This window comes from Xiphophorus maculatus, chromosome 21, assembly GCF_002775205.1.
Source record: "Xiphophorus maculatus strain JP 163 A chromosome 21, X_maculatus-5.0-male, whole genome shotgun sequence".
Classification (NCBI taxonomy): Eukaryota; Metazoa; Chordata; class Actinopteri; order Cyprinodontiformes; family Poeciliidae; genus Xiphophorus; species Xiphophorus maculatus.
Genome location: NC_036463.1, coordinates 10114695 through 10133295, shown reverse-complemented (window position 1 = coordinate 10133295; position 18601 = coordinate 10114695). Strand labels below are relative to the sequence as shown.

The following is an 18601-nucleotide window of genomic DNA, read 5'->3' as shown; positions in this document are numbered from 1 at the left end:
TTTCTCTGCAGACAGATGACCATATGAATCTGACTGAGAGGTAACTTCCTCCCAGATGTGACGCAGTCGGCCGCGAACACTTCCTTGTTCCACTAAAAGCCAGGTGGGCTGTGCCTAACTACACAGTCAGCCTTCAAAAATCACACCAGTCGCCACCAGAGGTTGTTTTCCACTCATTTTAAACAGAATCCAGGACGTGGGGGGGAAAAAAACAAAAAAACTATTTTCAACATGGACGGTACCGATTCCAAAGTCAATCTTGGTTCGATCCCTCTGGTTGCGCTTAATGTGACCGTAAGGAAAAAGTTGGGACTTTATCTGAACCCCAAACACACGGTGGCTGCCGACTGGACGGCTGTAGCGGAGACCATGGGCTTCTCTTACCTGGAGATAAAGAACTACGAGGCTTCCAGGAACCCCACCAAGACCATCCTAGACGACTGGGCGGCTCGGAACTCTGAGACTTCGGTCGGAAAGTTGGTCTCTATTCTGGAGGAGGTGGAGAGGAAAGACATCGTGGAAGATCTCCGACCTTTGATAGGTGCGCAACTCATACAAAATATTAATACATAGTGATGCAATTCACTGATTTGATAGACTAACGGAACCGACCAAAGGGGCCAAAGGCAGAAAATAATTTGGGGGTTCATTTTTAACCAAGGCCATTACAGTTTTCGTAGTCGGTCTAACTTCCGGTTTTTTCTTGGGTTTGAGCTCCCGATTATTTTTGATGTTATTCACCGGCAATAAAATCAAACATAATGGGCTGCAGGTTTCTTTGTAGGGTTTTTTTCTGGATTCATTTTCGACTGAATCCAGGCGAACATGAGAGGATCCCCGTTTGTTCTACCAAGTACATCCTAATTTCATCTGATTCTTATTCTGTCCATCCAGTGTGTGAATTATTGCTCAACAGTATGTCACTAAAACTTAAAAACAATTGTCAACATGTTTGTTTGTTTTTTTTCCATAATCTAGATATACAAATGTTTTACAGTTAGTCATGCCTACTTTACTGGATTATATATTTAAAAAACATAAACAAATTTTTCACTTTATTCTTTTTTATGACAAGTGAGTTGGGGGGCGGCATATGGCTTAAAGCAAGAACTCCTGGTTTGCCCATTCTGCCTCTGGATTTTCTTCTTGAGACAAATTCATGTTTCCATCAATTATGACAAGTGATTCAGGTCCTAGAAGTGCAAATGTGTGTCAGTTCACTAAATGGTTGATTTCACCTTAGAACTGGGACATTTACTTTTTCACATTGAAATTGCTTTTGATTGCTTTTTGTGTCTTCCTTATTTCCATATGCATCCATATACATGTATGTTTTGACACCAGACGAGGACGTCAGGAAATACCTTGAGACCCAAAAGAAGAAAGCAGAGCCGCCAGTCCAGGTTCCTGAGGTCGACAGCTGTGTCCCTCGCACACCAGAGAGGTCTGGAATCACTGTGGACGACATCCCAGGAGGTTTGTCTTTCTCTAAATTCACTATTACACTTCTTCTCTGAGTAAAATATTTACAACAAAGATGTGTTTGACACAGTCTAGATCAGCTGAAATGCTGATTTCAAAAGAAGTATTTTAGCTTATAGTTTCAAATTCAGTGATCGGTTTGCTATAAGGGTTGCAGGATGTCTTTGGTTCATCACTATAGAGGCTTCATGTTGCTTATCTTGTACTGAGATGCTCAGCCAAAGTAGATAAGGAACACCTGTCACCTAATACAAAAGACAAGTGCATATGCCCTTACAGAGTATCTGTACTCCTTCAAGTTCTTCGTTTTTATACATTACAACCACAAATTAATATTTTTTTATGCTTCATGTGATAAAGTTGTCCCAAAATGTAAAGTGGACGAAAAATGAAGCTTTATTTCATATAGATTTTTTTTTTACAGATAAAGTTGGAAAAGTGAAGCATCTTGACACAGACTCTGTGTGTCGCCTTCTGACACATGAACATGCTTTTTTATGGAATAAACCAACCCAAAAGCATGATGCTGCGGCAGCCATGTTTCATTGTGCAGATGGTGTATGGTGTGTTGCACGGTGTTTGTTTACGACCACCCAAGGCATTTTGAAAAAAGCTTAGAAAAAGTTACGTGTTTTTCATTAATATGAAATGGCCCTATTTCATTCTTTCTGCACTATAAAATCCTTCTTATTAGAGCTACTTGTTTCTATGTTCTCAAAAAAATAATTGTAGTAGTTTAAGTCTAACCACTGTTTCTGAGCAGAGCATCAACACAGGAAAAGCTCCAAGTTATCTCAGAATTGAGATAACTTGAACTAACCTTATCAGAAAGTTTGCATCACTCTCACTTTCGTGCACAGCCTCGTGGGTTTTCATGTTTTGCACATCAGCCATAAATGCAACAAACGGCTTTGGACTTCTGTGGAAATCTTTCTTTTTCTTCTTTTTTTTTTTGACCATGATTGGTGTGGGCGAATGTCTTACATTTGGGTTTCATTTAATGTACCTTTTTTCTTTTTACCCTAAGTTAAAGTTTTGCTGAAAGTAATCGAAACGCATTGACCCCAGGTATCCCAGAGATGTTTGATGCCTTCATCTGCTACTGCCAGAGCGACTTTGAGTTTGTCCTTGAGATGATCCGGGAGTTGGAGCAGACAGAGTACAACTTGAAACTCTGCGTGTTCGACAGGAATGTGCTCCCAGGCTCGTGTGTGTGGACCATCACCAGTGAGCTGATTGAGAGAAGGTGGGCGTTATGTTTCCGATACAATATTCTTTGTTTGTTTCGCAACTCTTAATTACTTAACGTTTTTGCAGCAAGATTCAACTTTCAGTGATTGTGGAGACTTAATTAGGCTCAAACAAGTTGGATTGTTAGTATTTAAACATAGAATGAGAATAACAACAAAAAAGCTTTTCACGTGCTGAAAGTCTTCAAATTTCCCCACTTTACTTTTGTGTCACATTCAACTCACCACTGTATAGTGTGTGTTCATGTGTGCAGGTGTAAGAGGATGGTGGTGGTGATTTCTGATGAATATCTGGACAGCGATGCCTGTGATTTTCAGACCAAGTTCGCTCTTAGCCTCTGCCCTGGTAAAGAGGATTTTTATTTTCTATTTCTTGCCAGTTTAAAACAGCCTAAATCTGTATTTTGCAACAAACTCCATAACTAAACCTTAAAAATTTTTCAGGGGCTCGAAGTAAACGTCTCATTCCAGTGGTCTACAAGTCGATGACAAAACCGTTTCCCAGCATCCTGCGTTTCTTGACAGTATGTGACTACACTCGGCCCTGCACCCAGGCTTGGTTCTGGGTTCGGCTCGCCAAAGCACTCTCATTGCCCTAACCACAGAGCAAGGAGTGGATTTATATCTGTGGGTGCCTTTTCTTACTGCATTGTAAGTTTTATGTTGGACAATGATCAGATGTTGCAGACTCAAATGCATTGTTTCCACATATATCGGCATGTCTGCTAAAGACGTGTGAAAAACCTTAAAATATGACCACAAGCTGAAAATTTTAGAAACATCAGACCTTCATCTTTTATATGTTGGATTGGTGAGGAAAAAGGCTGGAGGAAATGGATAATTTTTTTTTACCATTCCTCTGTCCTATTTCCAAGACAGTGTCATCTTTCAGTATTTGCCTCTGTTTCAGTATTAATTTGTTTTGAATACATTATCTGCTTGAATGGCAAAACAAACATTCAAAATCCCATGTGTGCTATAATAAGATACAGTATATCTCTATAAATAAGGGTAAATATTTTATTTTTCAGTGTGAGATTGTGCTACTGCAAAAAGTAAAATAAAATGAAAAATAAATCAAATAAATATTTTAAGGCTTTTTACACACATTTACCAGGGATGCCAATAGATATTGTCGCCACTTTCTCCCTCTCTTTGTGTGTATTGTTCTGGCACTGGAACACACTGAGGGTTTTAGCACATTTTAATTTACTTTCCCTTACATTTCCATTATAATTCATTTCATCTGGCACAACATTAAAGTTACTAAAGTTACTATGCTACTAAAGTATGAAAGTTACATTGCTTGTTATTTTCTAAGTGTAGGACATCTTTTCAGATGCAGTGCAGGATGTGCTACGTTTTCCGTATAAGCTTTTTTAGGTGTCTAATTTACTTCCTCTGTTGAGTCAACATTAAGACAAGATTGGAGCTGAGCAGGAAGTGAAATTGTGACTGTAATTATTGCACAAGCTTAGCAGCTCTTTGCCTCGTGCTTTTTATGTTTCAGATTTATATGTTTACAATGAATTTTTAGAACTATTTAATTATAAATGAGTGTGTATTTTACCTGCATAAATGTTTAGAAAATGATTGTTTGAAATAATTATAAATAAAACCACCCTTTTGTTCTATTCTATGGGGAGTTTTTGGTTTGAAAAAGTGCGTGGGAACATCTGAAAGCACGGGCTGTTCTGGAGTCACTCTTATCCAGTGTGATTGTGAAATAAAAATAAGTCTCCTGCAGATGGCGCTGTTGAACCCTAACATTACAAAGGGGGGAGCTCACATGAAAGCTGTTATTTCCTTGGCTTTTTAAAAAATTATTATTATTATTATTAGCTGTTTACCCGGGCTAGAAATTCGCCTCTTCGCTCTGCCAAGCCTTTTATGTTAAAGAGAAAATAGAAAGACGTTGAACATATTCGTATTTATTTCAGTCGAAAGGTTGATTCACAAAGTTCTTCGCAAATCCGAAGTTGGCCTCCGTTTCGGTACTTTTTCGTTGAAATAAGGGCAATTTCACTGTTAATCGAATCTGCAGCACCTTTAAACTGCAGTTGTTTAAAGTGTGAAATTGAATTAGATGTCAAAGTGCAGGAGCTGTCAGCTGACTGAGATCAGGTTTGTGCACTTATTTTGTTAAGATATTTTCTGTGTGGAAATTCTTCTGATTCCAAAAAAGAACATGTTCTATCTTTGTTACATTGTGAATTGGAGGTAGGTGAACAAATGTGGACCTAATCCATCAGAAGGATGAAATAGTCCTTTAAACGTGAGTCTAACAAATAAGAAACCAACTTTATTGCTGTAACTTACATCCTCCTTTCAACTCCAGAAAAGTAAACAATAAGAACGAGCCGTGCTATAATCGGGACATATTCTACAATATTACTATTTGCGTGAGTCAAACACTGCCACTTATTGGCCCTTCCTGGAGTGTTTTTCTCGGCACAGCTCTGCAAAGTGATGTTATTTATTTGAGCCTGTAATGTCGCACTTCCGCGTTTAGGGCAGTTCCGAGATGAATCAGTTCGGGCAATATGTTTCTACAATAAAGAGAAAACAAATCTCTTTAGCGTAATCTCGGATCTACAGTGTGAAGTTTGGCTCATATGCCACATATGCCCACTGGTTGATGCCACACAAGCTGGGGGTCCTGCGTGGGCAGATGACGTCCCCGCCTTTACGCATAATATGTGTCACACCAGCTGCAGTTCTTAATATCACCAGAAAGCCTTGCTCTATACCAGGTCGTTACATAATCACAGTTTCGCACTTCATTCATATATATATAGTATCATGTCGTAGTTACAAATATACATAAACAGACACAAATGTATCTAAGAGAAAAGTAAATTGACAACAATCAATATTTAAAGGAACAGTGTGCGTTATGTCAATGTGGTGTTCAGATTAATATGGAGAATTCTGTTGACATAGGATAAATAAAAGCTATCCTGCCTATGTAGAGTTAAAGTAAATGTTTTTACTTTATTATCTTTTGTACTAGTCGAATTTAATTTAAAGTTTACTTATTTGCTAATTATAAAGCTCAATGATACACTGTTTATTAAGAACTTTTCCTTCCAGCCGCCGTAAGACAAATTAGAAGTTTTAAATAAAGAAAATAGCCTATGATTTAGATATTTGGGAATGCCAAAGAAATAAATTGTTAAACTGAGTTTATATGGTACTACTTTTTCCACATTTTTATTCCAGAAAACATTTCATGAGCAATTCTTAAAGAACAACTTCTAACTCATTTGGAAAATTAGAAACGTTAGAGAAAATTAGGAGAAGTAAAAGAAAAATCATAAATCAATAGTTCACTTTAAGTAAACGTCGTTTTTCAGTTTAATATTACAAAAATCAGCCTGAGCTCACAAAAACATAAAAAAAAAACGTAAATATATTTATCGTCAACATGCACTGTACTTTAGGCACATCATGGAATTAAAAAAAATAAACTGAAGAAAATAACTAGAACAAATGGTAGAAAAAATATAATTTTCTTATCCCTCCACTTCTCTTATCTCACGCTAAGACGTACCGACATTTACGCAGCACGCACGGAAGTCCAGCCAATCATAACATGTAACCTCATCTTGAAGCGCAGGACCCCGGGTTGATCTGGCAGGCCGAGCCGAACCTATCTGGTAGCTGCACAGCCACGAAGGTCCAGTATTTGCTCGGGAGGAATGCGGTAGGCGGGGCCGCGCTCGGCTGGTGTCAAACTTTGGGAATGACAGGAGTGCTGCGGGATTCGCAAAGAAGGGGAAGTGTCGCCCTTGCTGGCTCTGTTTGGATTACTTTGACTTGTTCTCAGTTGCAGTTTTTGGTGGATTTAGCACCTTTTCCACAGATAATAGCCTTAGCAGACTCTCTCAGCCATGTCCGAGGACCCGAGCTCCCAACCCTGGTCCATCAACAAAGATGATTACGAGCTCCTGGAGGTGATTGGTATGTGATCATTAGCTTGTTAGCATGTTGTTAACCGGCAGTTTGTGAATGTCTCACTATTAGCTCACCCAAAGCGGAACTCACAGCGCTGAACTCTAGCTTAGGTAGCTGGAAAACGAAAAGAGAAGCAATAAGGCTTTTATTTTTCTAAATTTAGGCTGAGCTGAAGGCATTGGGAGAGTTGGCCAATCTCGCCGTGTTTTGACTTGGACACAGAACAATTTACGAGGCTGTAAATGGGCATTTTCAACGTTTACGTGCAGCCGGGATCAGACTATTTGCTGGAAAATAACCGCTTTTGTTTGTCCTCGTGATACTTTCTTAAAGGTCCTTTTATGTGCTCCATGCTAAATCAATTAGCGAAACCCGAAACAAGAGTTTCCTGCCTGACTTGGCCTTAAAAGTGAGCAACCACTGCTACTTAGGGACATTGCATTTTAAAGCTTCTGTATCAGCCGTGTCGTTAGTGCTGCATGATAAGACACTAACTTAAACTGTGTTCACGCCCATCCCACTCATTGGGGAAAAACCGATTCACATGTTTCTAAGTTGGGAGTAGCTACGTGACTGAAAACAAAATGTACAACTTAATGAAGTGAAATAATATATACACTACATTAGAAGTCAAACTTTTTTTAAAAACTCTATAAAAATGCAAGCACCATCTAAGTTGCAACACATGATCACATATTCCCAAAGTGGGGGTCGTGATCTCACTGTGGGTCGTGAAATATCCCGTGGACGGTCTTGTGATGAAGTCATATAAAAGTCAAAGATGGTTGCTACATGAGATTAGACGCACTGGCTATTATAAGAGAGTATAGGAGGCTAGTGATTTAACGTTTTGGGTTCACAAGGAAGCTATTTTTTAAATAAAAATCGAAAATGCCAATATGTTTTGTTTTTTTAAGATCACAAACTATTTTTAAGAAACTAATTTGTGTAGAATAGTTCACTCCAGGTTTAACTTGACCAGCATAATTCTAAGGTGGTCCAAATTCAAGAAAAGCAAATAAATTCTCCCTGTTTGTGCTTTTATAAACAGAATAGGGGTTTAATAAATCTCAAAGTTTTTGTTTTTTCTGTATTTAGTTTGAAATTATTCATTTCAGATTTAACCAATCTAAGCAATTAGGATTTTCAAGTAGACATGATTGAATACAGTCCAGACTCATTAAAAAAATGCTCAAACACAGCACTTTAGCACTGATGGGAAGCCATATAGCAGATGCTAACTTTAACATTGTTGTTATTAACAGTTAATCAGCCATAGGTTTCTCACACTCTTTCTTGAGCCATTAGATTTCTTTTCCTACCAGTTACAAAAGGGTAAAAATAATATCATAGTTGTTTAGACTGTTCGTCTGAACAATTTAGACCTTTTTTTAAATCGCCATATTAGCAATACTTCAGGACTTCAACTAATTACTGTTGAGATCTCAAATCAACAGTAAAAATCAATCAACAGTAATGGATTTTGAAGCACAAAATTTTGGAATTACTGCAATGGTGCTGATGCATTGTATAGCCAAGAATGATCTGTTTCTTAGTATTGGTAGACAACCAAAATATTTGTATTAGTTTAGCATTCAAATGTGTATTGTATGTTTTGTATCTAACATGCTATATCTTTTTCTGAGAATGCTTCTTCTAAATCAGGAGTTGTCAACCTGCATCTCTGAAGCTGCATGGGGCTCTTAATAACTTTAAGCACATAATTTGATCAAATTTTGTAGTGTTTTTATACATTACTGATTAAAAAGGCTACTTTTACCATGTGTTCTTTGGTTTCATTAAATATCTCTATAGAGTTTTAAAATGGTGTCAGAAATAGCTTTTTGTTCAGACTGTTTTTTTGTAATTTGGCCAAGAGCTATTCTTCTTTTCATCCTTTTTTTTCACCAAAAATACAGAAAGGCCCATTAAAAACATGATGTTTTTATTTGATCAGAAAACCTAGAAATAATTGTTTTCTAACTATGAAATCAAGTTTATATAAGCAAGATATATTAATGCTGCACAATAACTCATAACAGTGTCAGTGAATGCAGCATTGCAATTTTAAAGGACTGCTTGGATGCAATATTTGGTGTTTCAATTGTCATGCATTCATATTCTGCATAATGATGACATATTTGCTTATTTGATAGATTTTAGTTTTTCCTTAATGTCCAAAGAAGATCAGAGGATGGCTGTCAAGATTGAAAGCTTACTGTAATATGTTTATCTTTCCTTTTTGTGAGTTTTAAATACTTGTAATTTTTCCCTATACTTTCTTGGAAAATTCAAGCCCCTCAAGATAACAGCTGGCACTTTTAGCTTGCACTCAGAGATAAAGACTCTTGTACAGAAACCAGTTCTGTGGCATTTTCCTGTGCTGCGTTAAGCACAACTTGCCCAGAGGTTTGAAGCTGCTGAGGCTTTTGAAGCTTTCGACCTGTACCATGCTGACTTTAAAAATATTTAGGGATAGGGATCACTGTCTTAATGCAGGGGTTTAGAAATTATTAGGGCAGTTAGCCTAGATTCTGTTTTATTTTACGGATATGCTAAAACTAGTCAGAATTTGTTCCCTAAATGTAAAGAAGGTGGTTTAGTTTGTATTTCATCTAAACAGGCACAGATCACTTTCGCAACTTGTCTGCAGGGTTCCTCTGAGAACATTAAACAATAAAACTGCTATTATTACACAGCTTCCTTTATTTACACTATTCTGCCTTCCCTCAATGTTTTGTTTTTTTATTTAAAAGTTTTTTCTGAGATGTCTCAGTTTCTGTGTTTAGTCATCTCCCTAAACTGGATTCACTTATTGAATCCTGCAGCCAGAGTTCTGAATCTCTCACAATTTTAGCTCCATTAGTTGTTCAACTTTCAAGTGTTTTGAAAAGAGTACCATAATTAATGTAATGACTAAGACCTACATGTCAATGCAGGGTTTTCCAACTTCTTGTGTGTTTTAGGCTAAACTGAAAAACTTGAAATTTCACTAAACATTTCGTTCTTTACCTTAAATCATGGACAATTTTACACATCACATCATATCTACTCATAAAGAACTAGATGTGAAGAAATAATTAAAAGACAAAGGTGATAGATTCATTAATAAAGCTGAAGGTTAATGCTTATGTTTTTAGGCAGTCAAGTGCAAATGGTAAAGTTGAGCAACTTTCCTAGAATAGCCTACATTCAGTTGACTTCCAGCGCTCAGTTCTAGCAGCTGGAAAGATCAGATGACATGTCTCTACAGAAAATTCTCTGTTTCAGAAGGTCTTTTGCGCTCCTGGCTTTATTCCTTTATATTTAAAAATATTTAACTCCTTTGCTCAGTAATTACTTCGGCACTGAAGACTGTTGTTGCCAGTACCACGTGTTGGTGGTAGTTAATTTCTTAGTGCATCTCCATTTTCAGTTTCTATATGTTTAAAAAAAAAAAGTTAGAAACACACCCACAATTACTGTCCAGGACCAGAAAATATTATTTAATTTATATATATATATATATATATATATATATATATATATATATAACAAAATCTCTTAATTTGTTTTCTAGATTTTTAACAATGCTTTGAGGTTTTCTTGAAGGAATGTATAGGGCTCATATTGGCATTTTTTAAGACAGCTAAACTACAATAACAGTTTACAGTAGACATTTCTTACATTACATCCCATCTCTCCACACATCTTACTGAAGGCAACTCGCCTGATCGGAGTTTGCCTTCTTATGTGTGTGCAAGTGTTGGATTTGAGGATGACTTTGTGACCAGCAGAGCTATTGTTTTGGTAACTTCCCGAGGGAAAAGGGGGACTTATTATTACATGGTTCACGCCCACTCTTTTTCATCCCACTGAGCTCCGGACAGAGCTCATTGGAAAATAGCAGACCTGTCTCTTCAATCCTGGATCATACTTTGCATCGTTGGTCTTGGCAAATCTGCAATGGAAACTTTATGCTCCCACTGTTTGTATCCACTGGCAACCAAGTCTCCTCCCTGTTCTTTACTCAGCCCTCCTTATGGTTTTAAAAAGCCACAGCAAAAGGACTTCTGCTCTAATATGACTGTTCAGGCTGCATCAGGTTTTAACATGCTGCATCCTGCGCAATCGAGGAACGCATGCTGTAAATCAGTGGGTGCTGATGCGGTTGGTTGTCTTACATTTGAATACCATTTGGATACTGAAGACAGGTATCTGAGGACATATAATATGAAAGACGCATGACGTCAAGCTCTAAACTGGCTTGGGGATGAGGGGGAAAGAAACTCAAAGCTGCTGCCACACTGCTGCTTGTTGCTCATCTTGGAGGAAACTTACACATGAGGAACAAAGTTCACTGCAAGTGTAAAAAATTAAAGACCAGGGAATCCTGAAATTATTTTAGTGGGTTGATTGAGTGAATTTCCACTATGTGACCTGTGAGCTTTTTTTTTCTTCTCCCATGTACATTATTTCCAGAAACCTCGTTTGACCCTGTCAGTCAATAGCTTGTTTTCACTTTGGGGTCCACAACGGAGCTTTTTACGAAATCATGTCCACTGAGACTAAGAGTGTCCTCCTGAAAAAGGAGGACACTTTTTCAGGAGGAAACAATGGCTGGCAACCGCTGCAACGAACCAGTGAGTCCAGCACGCAATTAAAAACAGTGAAATCAGACCAATGCACCATTATTCTCATGTCGTTTCATAGCAGTTATGTGCAGAAATGTGCTTTTAAATTGGCTGCTTGGATCCTGACTCCCAAGCGCTCCCCATTAACAGCAATGAAACTAAATGATTGTTTCACAAAAATGACCCTATATAACTTATGTAGAGTCATTATAAAACTTATGGAAATATATAATGGAAAGAAACTTTAAAGTAATTTTGCCATCACTATCTATGTTTACTTACGTGAGGAAAGGAAAGCTCAGTCAGAGATTACAAGTGGGTGTACTAAAGACAAAGCGTTAAGTTATTTCACAGCGGTTGCATATAAAACCGAATCGAAATCACTTCCAGTCAAGAGGACGTTTGAAATAGTAATAAAAGCTTTAACAATGTGCTGCGACAAAGCATAAAGTCTGTAAATTGTCACAGCATTAATTTTTTGTTCTCTAAAAATGGTTTTGATGACCTCATTGTTGTGTGTGTGCTTTTTATTAAATTTTTATTCGATATGTTATTTAGATGTTTCAATCTATTTGAGTACAAGCACTGTAAAACACTGACGAATGACATTAAAATCCAAACAATAGCAATTGCTCCTGTTGTGTAGTGTTTTTTTAAATTTGTTTTTGAAAATATAATTTCAAAAACACTGAAGCTGAAGACGAGTTTGATCTGAGACTAGGAAATGCTCAGCTAATAGGAGTTATTTTACATCTTTCCATAACAAAATTAGAGAAATTTTGTTTAGGAAATACAAATACAGAATTTTCAAGATCCATTTAGGAAGTGCTTCCTCACTACCAAGACTGTTTTTTTTTCTGGCACGTTTATCAGTTTTATAAAAACATGCTTTCCCATTCTACTGTAGTTTCAAATCAATTTAAGCATTATGTTAAATTTGTACTTAAAAATGCAAAAAGTGCATAAGTTACAGGTAAGGAACAAATTTAGCTACTTGAAAATAAATAAGATATGTCTTTTTATAAAGTCTAAGTAAATATTGACTATTGCCAGCACTAATTCAGCAAATGACTATCCCAAAGGCCATATAACTATTTAAATGACAAAATTGGCCTAAGTTCTTCTATATTATTGATCAATATGCATTATTAGAACACAGTGTGTGCCTCTAGGTTAAAATATGAAACATGGATCAACAAAGTATCAAGTAAAACCATAATTTATTATTGCTAATTAAAAATAACAATGAAACACTGAAGCTTTATTATTGGTCCAACAATGTTGTCCTGATTATAAATCGTGCAGGATTTGACCTGCCTAGCTCTTTAAGACTCTGGATTTGATCTGTACTGTGAAATGCTAAGATGTTCCAATGACTTTTGTGCCAGGAAAAATAAGTCAAGCTGCAGAGTTAAAGACATAGAAAGTGAATACTGATACTTTTTGGTACACCTCACATTGTTTAACATAAATGACAAAAATACTCATTATACGTCATCCGATACATACTAAAGTTTCCCTGTAAGAAGAGTCATCTGCAACTTTGCCAACCGTTTGTCTTTCTTACACAGAACCTTTTAAAAATGTCTCCATTATATTTAATCATTGTGAGCCAAATTACAGAGTCTGGGCCGGCGACAGATGTTTTTATAGACTTAAGTTGCATTTTGTGTGAGGAGTGGAGCACATCGCTCTCACCAACAATGCTGTTGTCACTCAGCTTTTTACAATAATGCTGCCTCATTCTGTATAGGTGCACTGATGTGATGCCAACCTGCCTCTCTTTGGTCTGTGTGAAAAAGGCCATTGTTGCTCGAACTCTCTTATCTTACTGGCCATCTCTTCAGGTTTATCATTCTGATTTCCTTTCATTGATCTCTATCAGTGCTTTGCAGCAAAACTGCAGCTCTAAATGCAGACTTTGCAACACCTACAGTGCAGACCACTTTTGTTGGCATTAAAATAATGCGTTTTTTTTTTGTTTTTTGCTTTTTGTTTTTATTGCTGCAGCATAATAAAAACCAACTTCTCATTTACATGCATTTTTCTGCACCAGTGGTGCAGTGGTTTTTATTTTAGACTTTTCAACATGTTCCCTGTTAGATAGAGGCCTGTGTGTGTTGCTATAGAGTTGTGGTTCATCCTGTGTTCCGCACCTGAATTTTGCTCTAGACCTTTCTGAGCGTTGCTGAGCAATATCACTGTGTGTGTGTGTGTGATTTCTTGTGGTGAAAATTATAGATTCGTTGAACTGTGTGAACTAGTGTGTGCTTTGTAATCCTCCCATGAAATTCTACCTCTTATAATAGTCTTTAAGTGCCTCCTTTGAATGCGTTTGCTGAGCCAGTATATTAAGATTTTATTCTGTTCATTATTGCTTTGGGTTATGCTGTTTACTCGGACAATAGGCTGCGTTAAAAAAAAAAAGCAGAATAATAGGACCGCAAACTGACGACTCCCCAAAGACCAAACACGTCAGCTGGGTTAAGCCCTCACCAGAGGGCACTGAGGCTAAAACAGTCAAGAACATTGTGGCTGTTGTGCTCCAGTCATGTAGTGCCAGGTTATGATACAATGTTCTCTCTAGGGTTCCCATGTCGAGCACGATTTGTTTGGAGGAAAACATGCTTACCGGAAACATTGACTGCTTTTTGAGAAGATCACGACTGTTTTGGCTATGTTTGTCCAACGGATTTGTGCACGTTTGGTCACATGATCTGCAGCATGATTTTTTTCCTAAATATCTGCATGTGAGGCAGGTTTTGGCACAATTTGAAAAAAAAATGAGTATAAAATTTAAAAACAAAAGACCTAATTTGGTAACTACTCTTCTTTGTCCTTTATTTTTTTTTTACTTTATCGAATATTTTTAAATTTTTAAAAATAATTTACTTTATCCTATTTTTTCAAGTAAAAATAAGAAATTGGGCCTCTGCTTTGCTTTACGTATAACTAAATCAAAACAGCGTGAAAGCTTTGTGTTGTGACCTTGCAGAAAAAATAAAAATCAAACGAGCTATAATATTTAATGTGGTCACTATTGAGCTAACTTTTGCAATCTTGGAACATGAAATAACAAAGAATCAACTGTAAAGTTGTTTTTTTTCAGTTTATATGATTAATACAGTTTAAGCATTGAATTATTAAGTATTTGCGGAAAAAAACCTTTCTGCTTTTCATGTTGCCTTTATGTCTTTGCCAGACAGCTTTGTAGTTTGGATGTTGGCCTCAATCCTGCCCTTGCTGAGTTTAGCTCCATTTTGCTTCCTTTGGCTCTGATAGAATAGCTTGATCATCTAATTTTTATTTTTTTCCATCTGTGAAGTTGGTATACATTTCTTAATACAATCGCACCTGGTGTTACCCTGAGACTGTATACAGTGGCTGCAATGCTTTTCACATGTGTATCGTATTGTACTTTTATGTAACAAAGATATGAAATTGTGGCATGAATTTGTATCACTGTGGAGATGTCAATTTTTTCTCATTATGTAGCCTCAAAAAGTCACACAGCCCAAAAAGTTTGATTTTGGACTTTTCTGTACAGAGCATAGTTCTTCCGCCTGCATGAAATTCAGACCAACCACACAACAAATTTGCGTATTTAGGGGGGCGAAAAGTTCACCAGGGAGGGTTGTGATAAGAAGGAGCAAGTCTGTGAACAAAATTATGTGATTTTTGTGAGGCAGCTGCGACAATGAGCACTGATTTCGGCTTGACTATGCAGAACCCTTTAAACCCAACATTCCAATTCATTGTTGTAAAGGATTTTTACAACCGGTGCTACAGGGAAACAGGCTCACTGTGGTTCTGCCCCATCAGTGGCCCGTCTCCAGGTGCTCGTTTGGTGTTAGTCCTGGCTAAAGGTGCTGAAGCTGGGAGATAAATTTACAGCCCATTAGCTTATCTTGATAATCCTGTTGAATGCCGGCCAGACAGAATCAGGAGAATAGACCATTGTGATCTTAGGAAATTGGTTTTACTTTTTTCAGATGTTGTTAGGGATAAATAAATTATGCTTACTCTTTGGATCTTCCAAGGAAATTGCTGTTTTATTAGATTATTTGAATCAGCAAGCATTTCTTTTTACCCCCTGCCTTTTATTTATTTATTCTTTAAATAATGTTAGCCTCTCTTTTTTTTCCCACTATGCTGCCTTATTGCCTGGAGTCGTATTTAATTTGATTAAAAAAAGCTGGATTAAAATGGTACATATCTACAGGGACAGCTTTATTATTTCATTAAGATCTGCAGGCTTTTTTTAACTCCTCTTTTAAACCTCACTCCATTTTTGGACCAATTAAATCCTTCAAACAATGAGCACTTTGTAAATGTTTGGCTGTCGCAGTTATGAAGTCAGGAAAAGCTTACTCTGACAGGGAAGGAAGCCTCCCAGCACATTTCTACCAGAGAACCAGTGAAAATAGCCTTAAGCTCATGGTGTTAAATAAGAGCCGTGAGGGGGAAGTTAACTGACCTCACACGATGCAGAAACAACAGGCATGCCTCTCCTGCAGAGGGTTTTATCAGCTTTTAACTCTTATCAGATGGCACTCCAAACCGAAGAGCCCGCTCTTGAAGGATTTACAAAAAGCTTCCTCAAATAATGTTGTCAGTGTTGGTTTTGCAGCAGTAACTCTCCATGATCACTTTTCTGTTTAACTTCATCAATCTTTCACCACATTGTGGAGGAGTTATGACCCAACTCCTACTTGCATCAATTTTTTTTTGTTCAAGATTTTCAGGCATTAATTTCTGCACAATTCTCTAAAGATCTCACCACAGCAGTACGATCAGGTTGAGGTCTGACCACCTTGATTCTTTTCCTTATCAGCTATTTTGTTGTAGATACCGTTGAGTCAACAATGGCATCTTATTGTTGATAAAAAAGCCTCATCAGAAGCATCAGTGCGTCTTATTGTGGTCTGGATCTTCTTACCTCTCAGCTGATGTAGAAATCTCACTGTCACTGAGCTATAGCGTCTTATGTTAAGTGTTGGAATAAAGCCGTTAAAAGTTTTGATGAGATCCCGTACCATATTGTATTAAACAACTCTCTGCTGGAATAAAAGTAAGTGAAGAATTTGTTGTTTTTTTTCCCCAGGTAGTGGAGCCACAGCAGTGGTCCAGGCAGCCTACTGTACACCCCGAAAGGAGAAGGTTGCCATCAAACGGATCAACCTAGAGAAGTGCCAGACCAGTATGGATGAACTCCTGGTAAGTTGGTTCTTTTTTTTGAGTCCAATTTTAGTTTTAGATTAAGTTTAAGAAATCTGTATTCTTTGTGCGTGTGTGGAATTTATTCTACCCCTGCTTCTCATTACTCACTTTCTCTGGGCATGCCTCCAATCGATCCTGTCACTTTAGACACTATTCTAGTTGCTCCCTTAAAGTGGGGCTCCACTTACAGATGGCAAACTGCTGGAGCAGCCTCTCACAGCAGCGCTTTGCTGCGTCTTCATGCCAGGCAGTTTAAACCAGTGTTGCACTGCAGGTAAACGCATATTTTACTGAACAACATGCAGCTGATTTAGCTCCAGAGGGGGTGACATTATGTCCCATTTCATAAACGTTCTTCTGTACTTAAATATAATCGGATGCTTGTTTGTGGCTCCGGTTCATGAACAGCAAGTGGTTTCATCTGTATTTGTCAGACCATCACGTAATTAATTGTGTTGGCTCAAAACAGTCTTTTCTATTCAAAATCAATCTTTTTATCACTTAAGAGTGTCAAAATATGATTCTGTGATTGAAGTAGGTGCGGTTTGAGGTATTATAATGTAGTAGAAGTTAGATTTACCCTTCTCTTCCAGAGAAGGATGAGTAATGTGCTTTTACAGCCCTTCCAGGTACTCTACCCGAAATCCGAGATAGGATCTCACAGGAAATAAATATTGTGTAAGCCTACACGCATCCTTCGAAGATCATGGCCGGAGAAAACCGGCAGCCAGGCTGCTCAGTACTCACCGGCAACACTAAACCCTTCCCCACCCCCTTGAATCCTGCAGCATGAATCAGGGGAATGTTGCTCCCAGATTCTCGGTGGAGGAGGTCACATGGAGTACTGCGCGATCGGATTTCCTGCTTGTGGTTTTCCTCCCACAGCTCCACAGTGTGCTGGGTGCCCACTTAAAAGGCGAGGATGGACGAAATTGAAGCCAGATTGTCCCTTCCAAGATCTCTGCTTTAAAGTAGGCTGCAGAAGGTTTTTGCCAGAGCTTGCAGGTATTTAGCCTCGTCTCTGAAATTCTTTGATGGTAGAGAAGCAATAGTACATCATCTCTCTGGGTCTACTTTTGTAGTTTTTCTCTTATATGATATACCAGGCCGGTGCTCTGGAAGGATGGAGTAGAGCAGATATTATGGGCACTTCTTTCAAAATGTAAGGTGGCAATATTTAAATATTCTCTTGCATTTATGGTGCCCGGCAAAACTTTTATACTTTCAATCATGTTAAAATCACAAGTTTCAATGTATTTTCTTGGATTTTATGTAATAAACCAACACAGAGTAATGGATAATTTTGAAGTGGAATTAAAGGATACATGCGTTTAAAGTTGGTGAACCCAGATTAACATCTCAGAAGTGTGATGTGCTTTGATGTCAGTAAATAAAAAGTGCATCTGTACACCTTCAAAACTCAGCTACGTCAGTCCAACTATGTGTTGTTTTAATTTGGCCTAAATCCAGCTGTTCTCTGAAAGCTTGAGAGGTTTGTTAGATAACATTAGTGAATAAACGGCATCACGAAGATCCGGGGGCTTGGCAGAAAGGCCAGGTAGAAAGTTGTGTTGAAATTTAATGCAGGTTAAATTCTAAACAATATGCCAAACTTTGAACAATTCAGAGAGCGCTGTTCAATTCTTTGTCTGAGGGATATGCAGAGATTCACAACTCGGGTGTTGACAGGACAGCGATTGCAAGTCACTGTTTTACAGTTTTTTCAATAAAATGAAAATGAGTTATAAGATAAAATGTAAAAAAATAAAATCCTATTCGAAGTGATATCAGAAGGTGAATAATTAAAAGTGAAAGGTGGTTGTTTAATCTGAACAAGTCTCAGTTCTCATAAAATGGCTAGTTAGCATTAAAGTTGCACTTGAATATTAGGGATACAGAGTAAAATATTGTCCTTAATTACAATTTTACTTTCCAAGTTCTTATTATTGTCCAACTATAAAAAATTGTTTCTCCATTTGCACGCAAAGCGGAAGCAAATCAGGCGCTCTTTGAATCACTAAGCTGAGTCAGAGGTTGCCTAGACTACTGATGATTTAGCATTGATGTTTTAATTTTGTC

At 37.6% G+C, this 18601-nt stretch overlaps 2 protein-coding genes across 2 annotated transcripts in view; both read left to right on the top strand.

Moving 5' to 3' along the window:
- The first annotated feature begins 74 nt into the window (after window positions 1-74).
- On the top strand, window positions 75-4388 carry myd88 (myeloid differentiation primary response 88). The gene is made up of 5 exons (XM_005797824.3): window positions 75-541; window positions 1345-1476; window positions 2551-2728; window positions 2987-3078; window positions 3177-4388. Exons 1-5 carry the CDS (start codon window positions 232-234, stop codon window positions 3329-3331), a joined length of 867 nt encoding a protein of 288 aa, XP_005797881.1. The 5' UTR covers window positions 75-231; the 3' UTR covers window positions 3332-4388.
- A 1952-nt stretch (window positions 4389-6340) lies between these two features.
- oxsr1 (oxidative stress responsive 1) overlaps window positions 6341-18601 on the top strand; it is a 41898-nt gene continuing 29637 nt past the window's right edge. Inside the window, exons 1-2 of the mRNA XM_005797822.3 lie at window positions 6341-6695; window positions 16407-16519. Of these exons, the coding sequence (XP_005797879.1) occupies window positions 6626-6695; window positions 16407-16519 (183 nt within the window). The 5' untranslated portion in view covers window positions 6341-6625. The remainder of the gene's footprint in view (window positions 6696-16406; window positions 16520-18601) is intronic.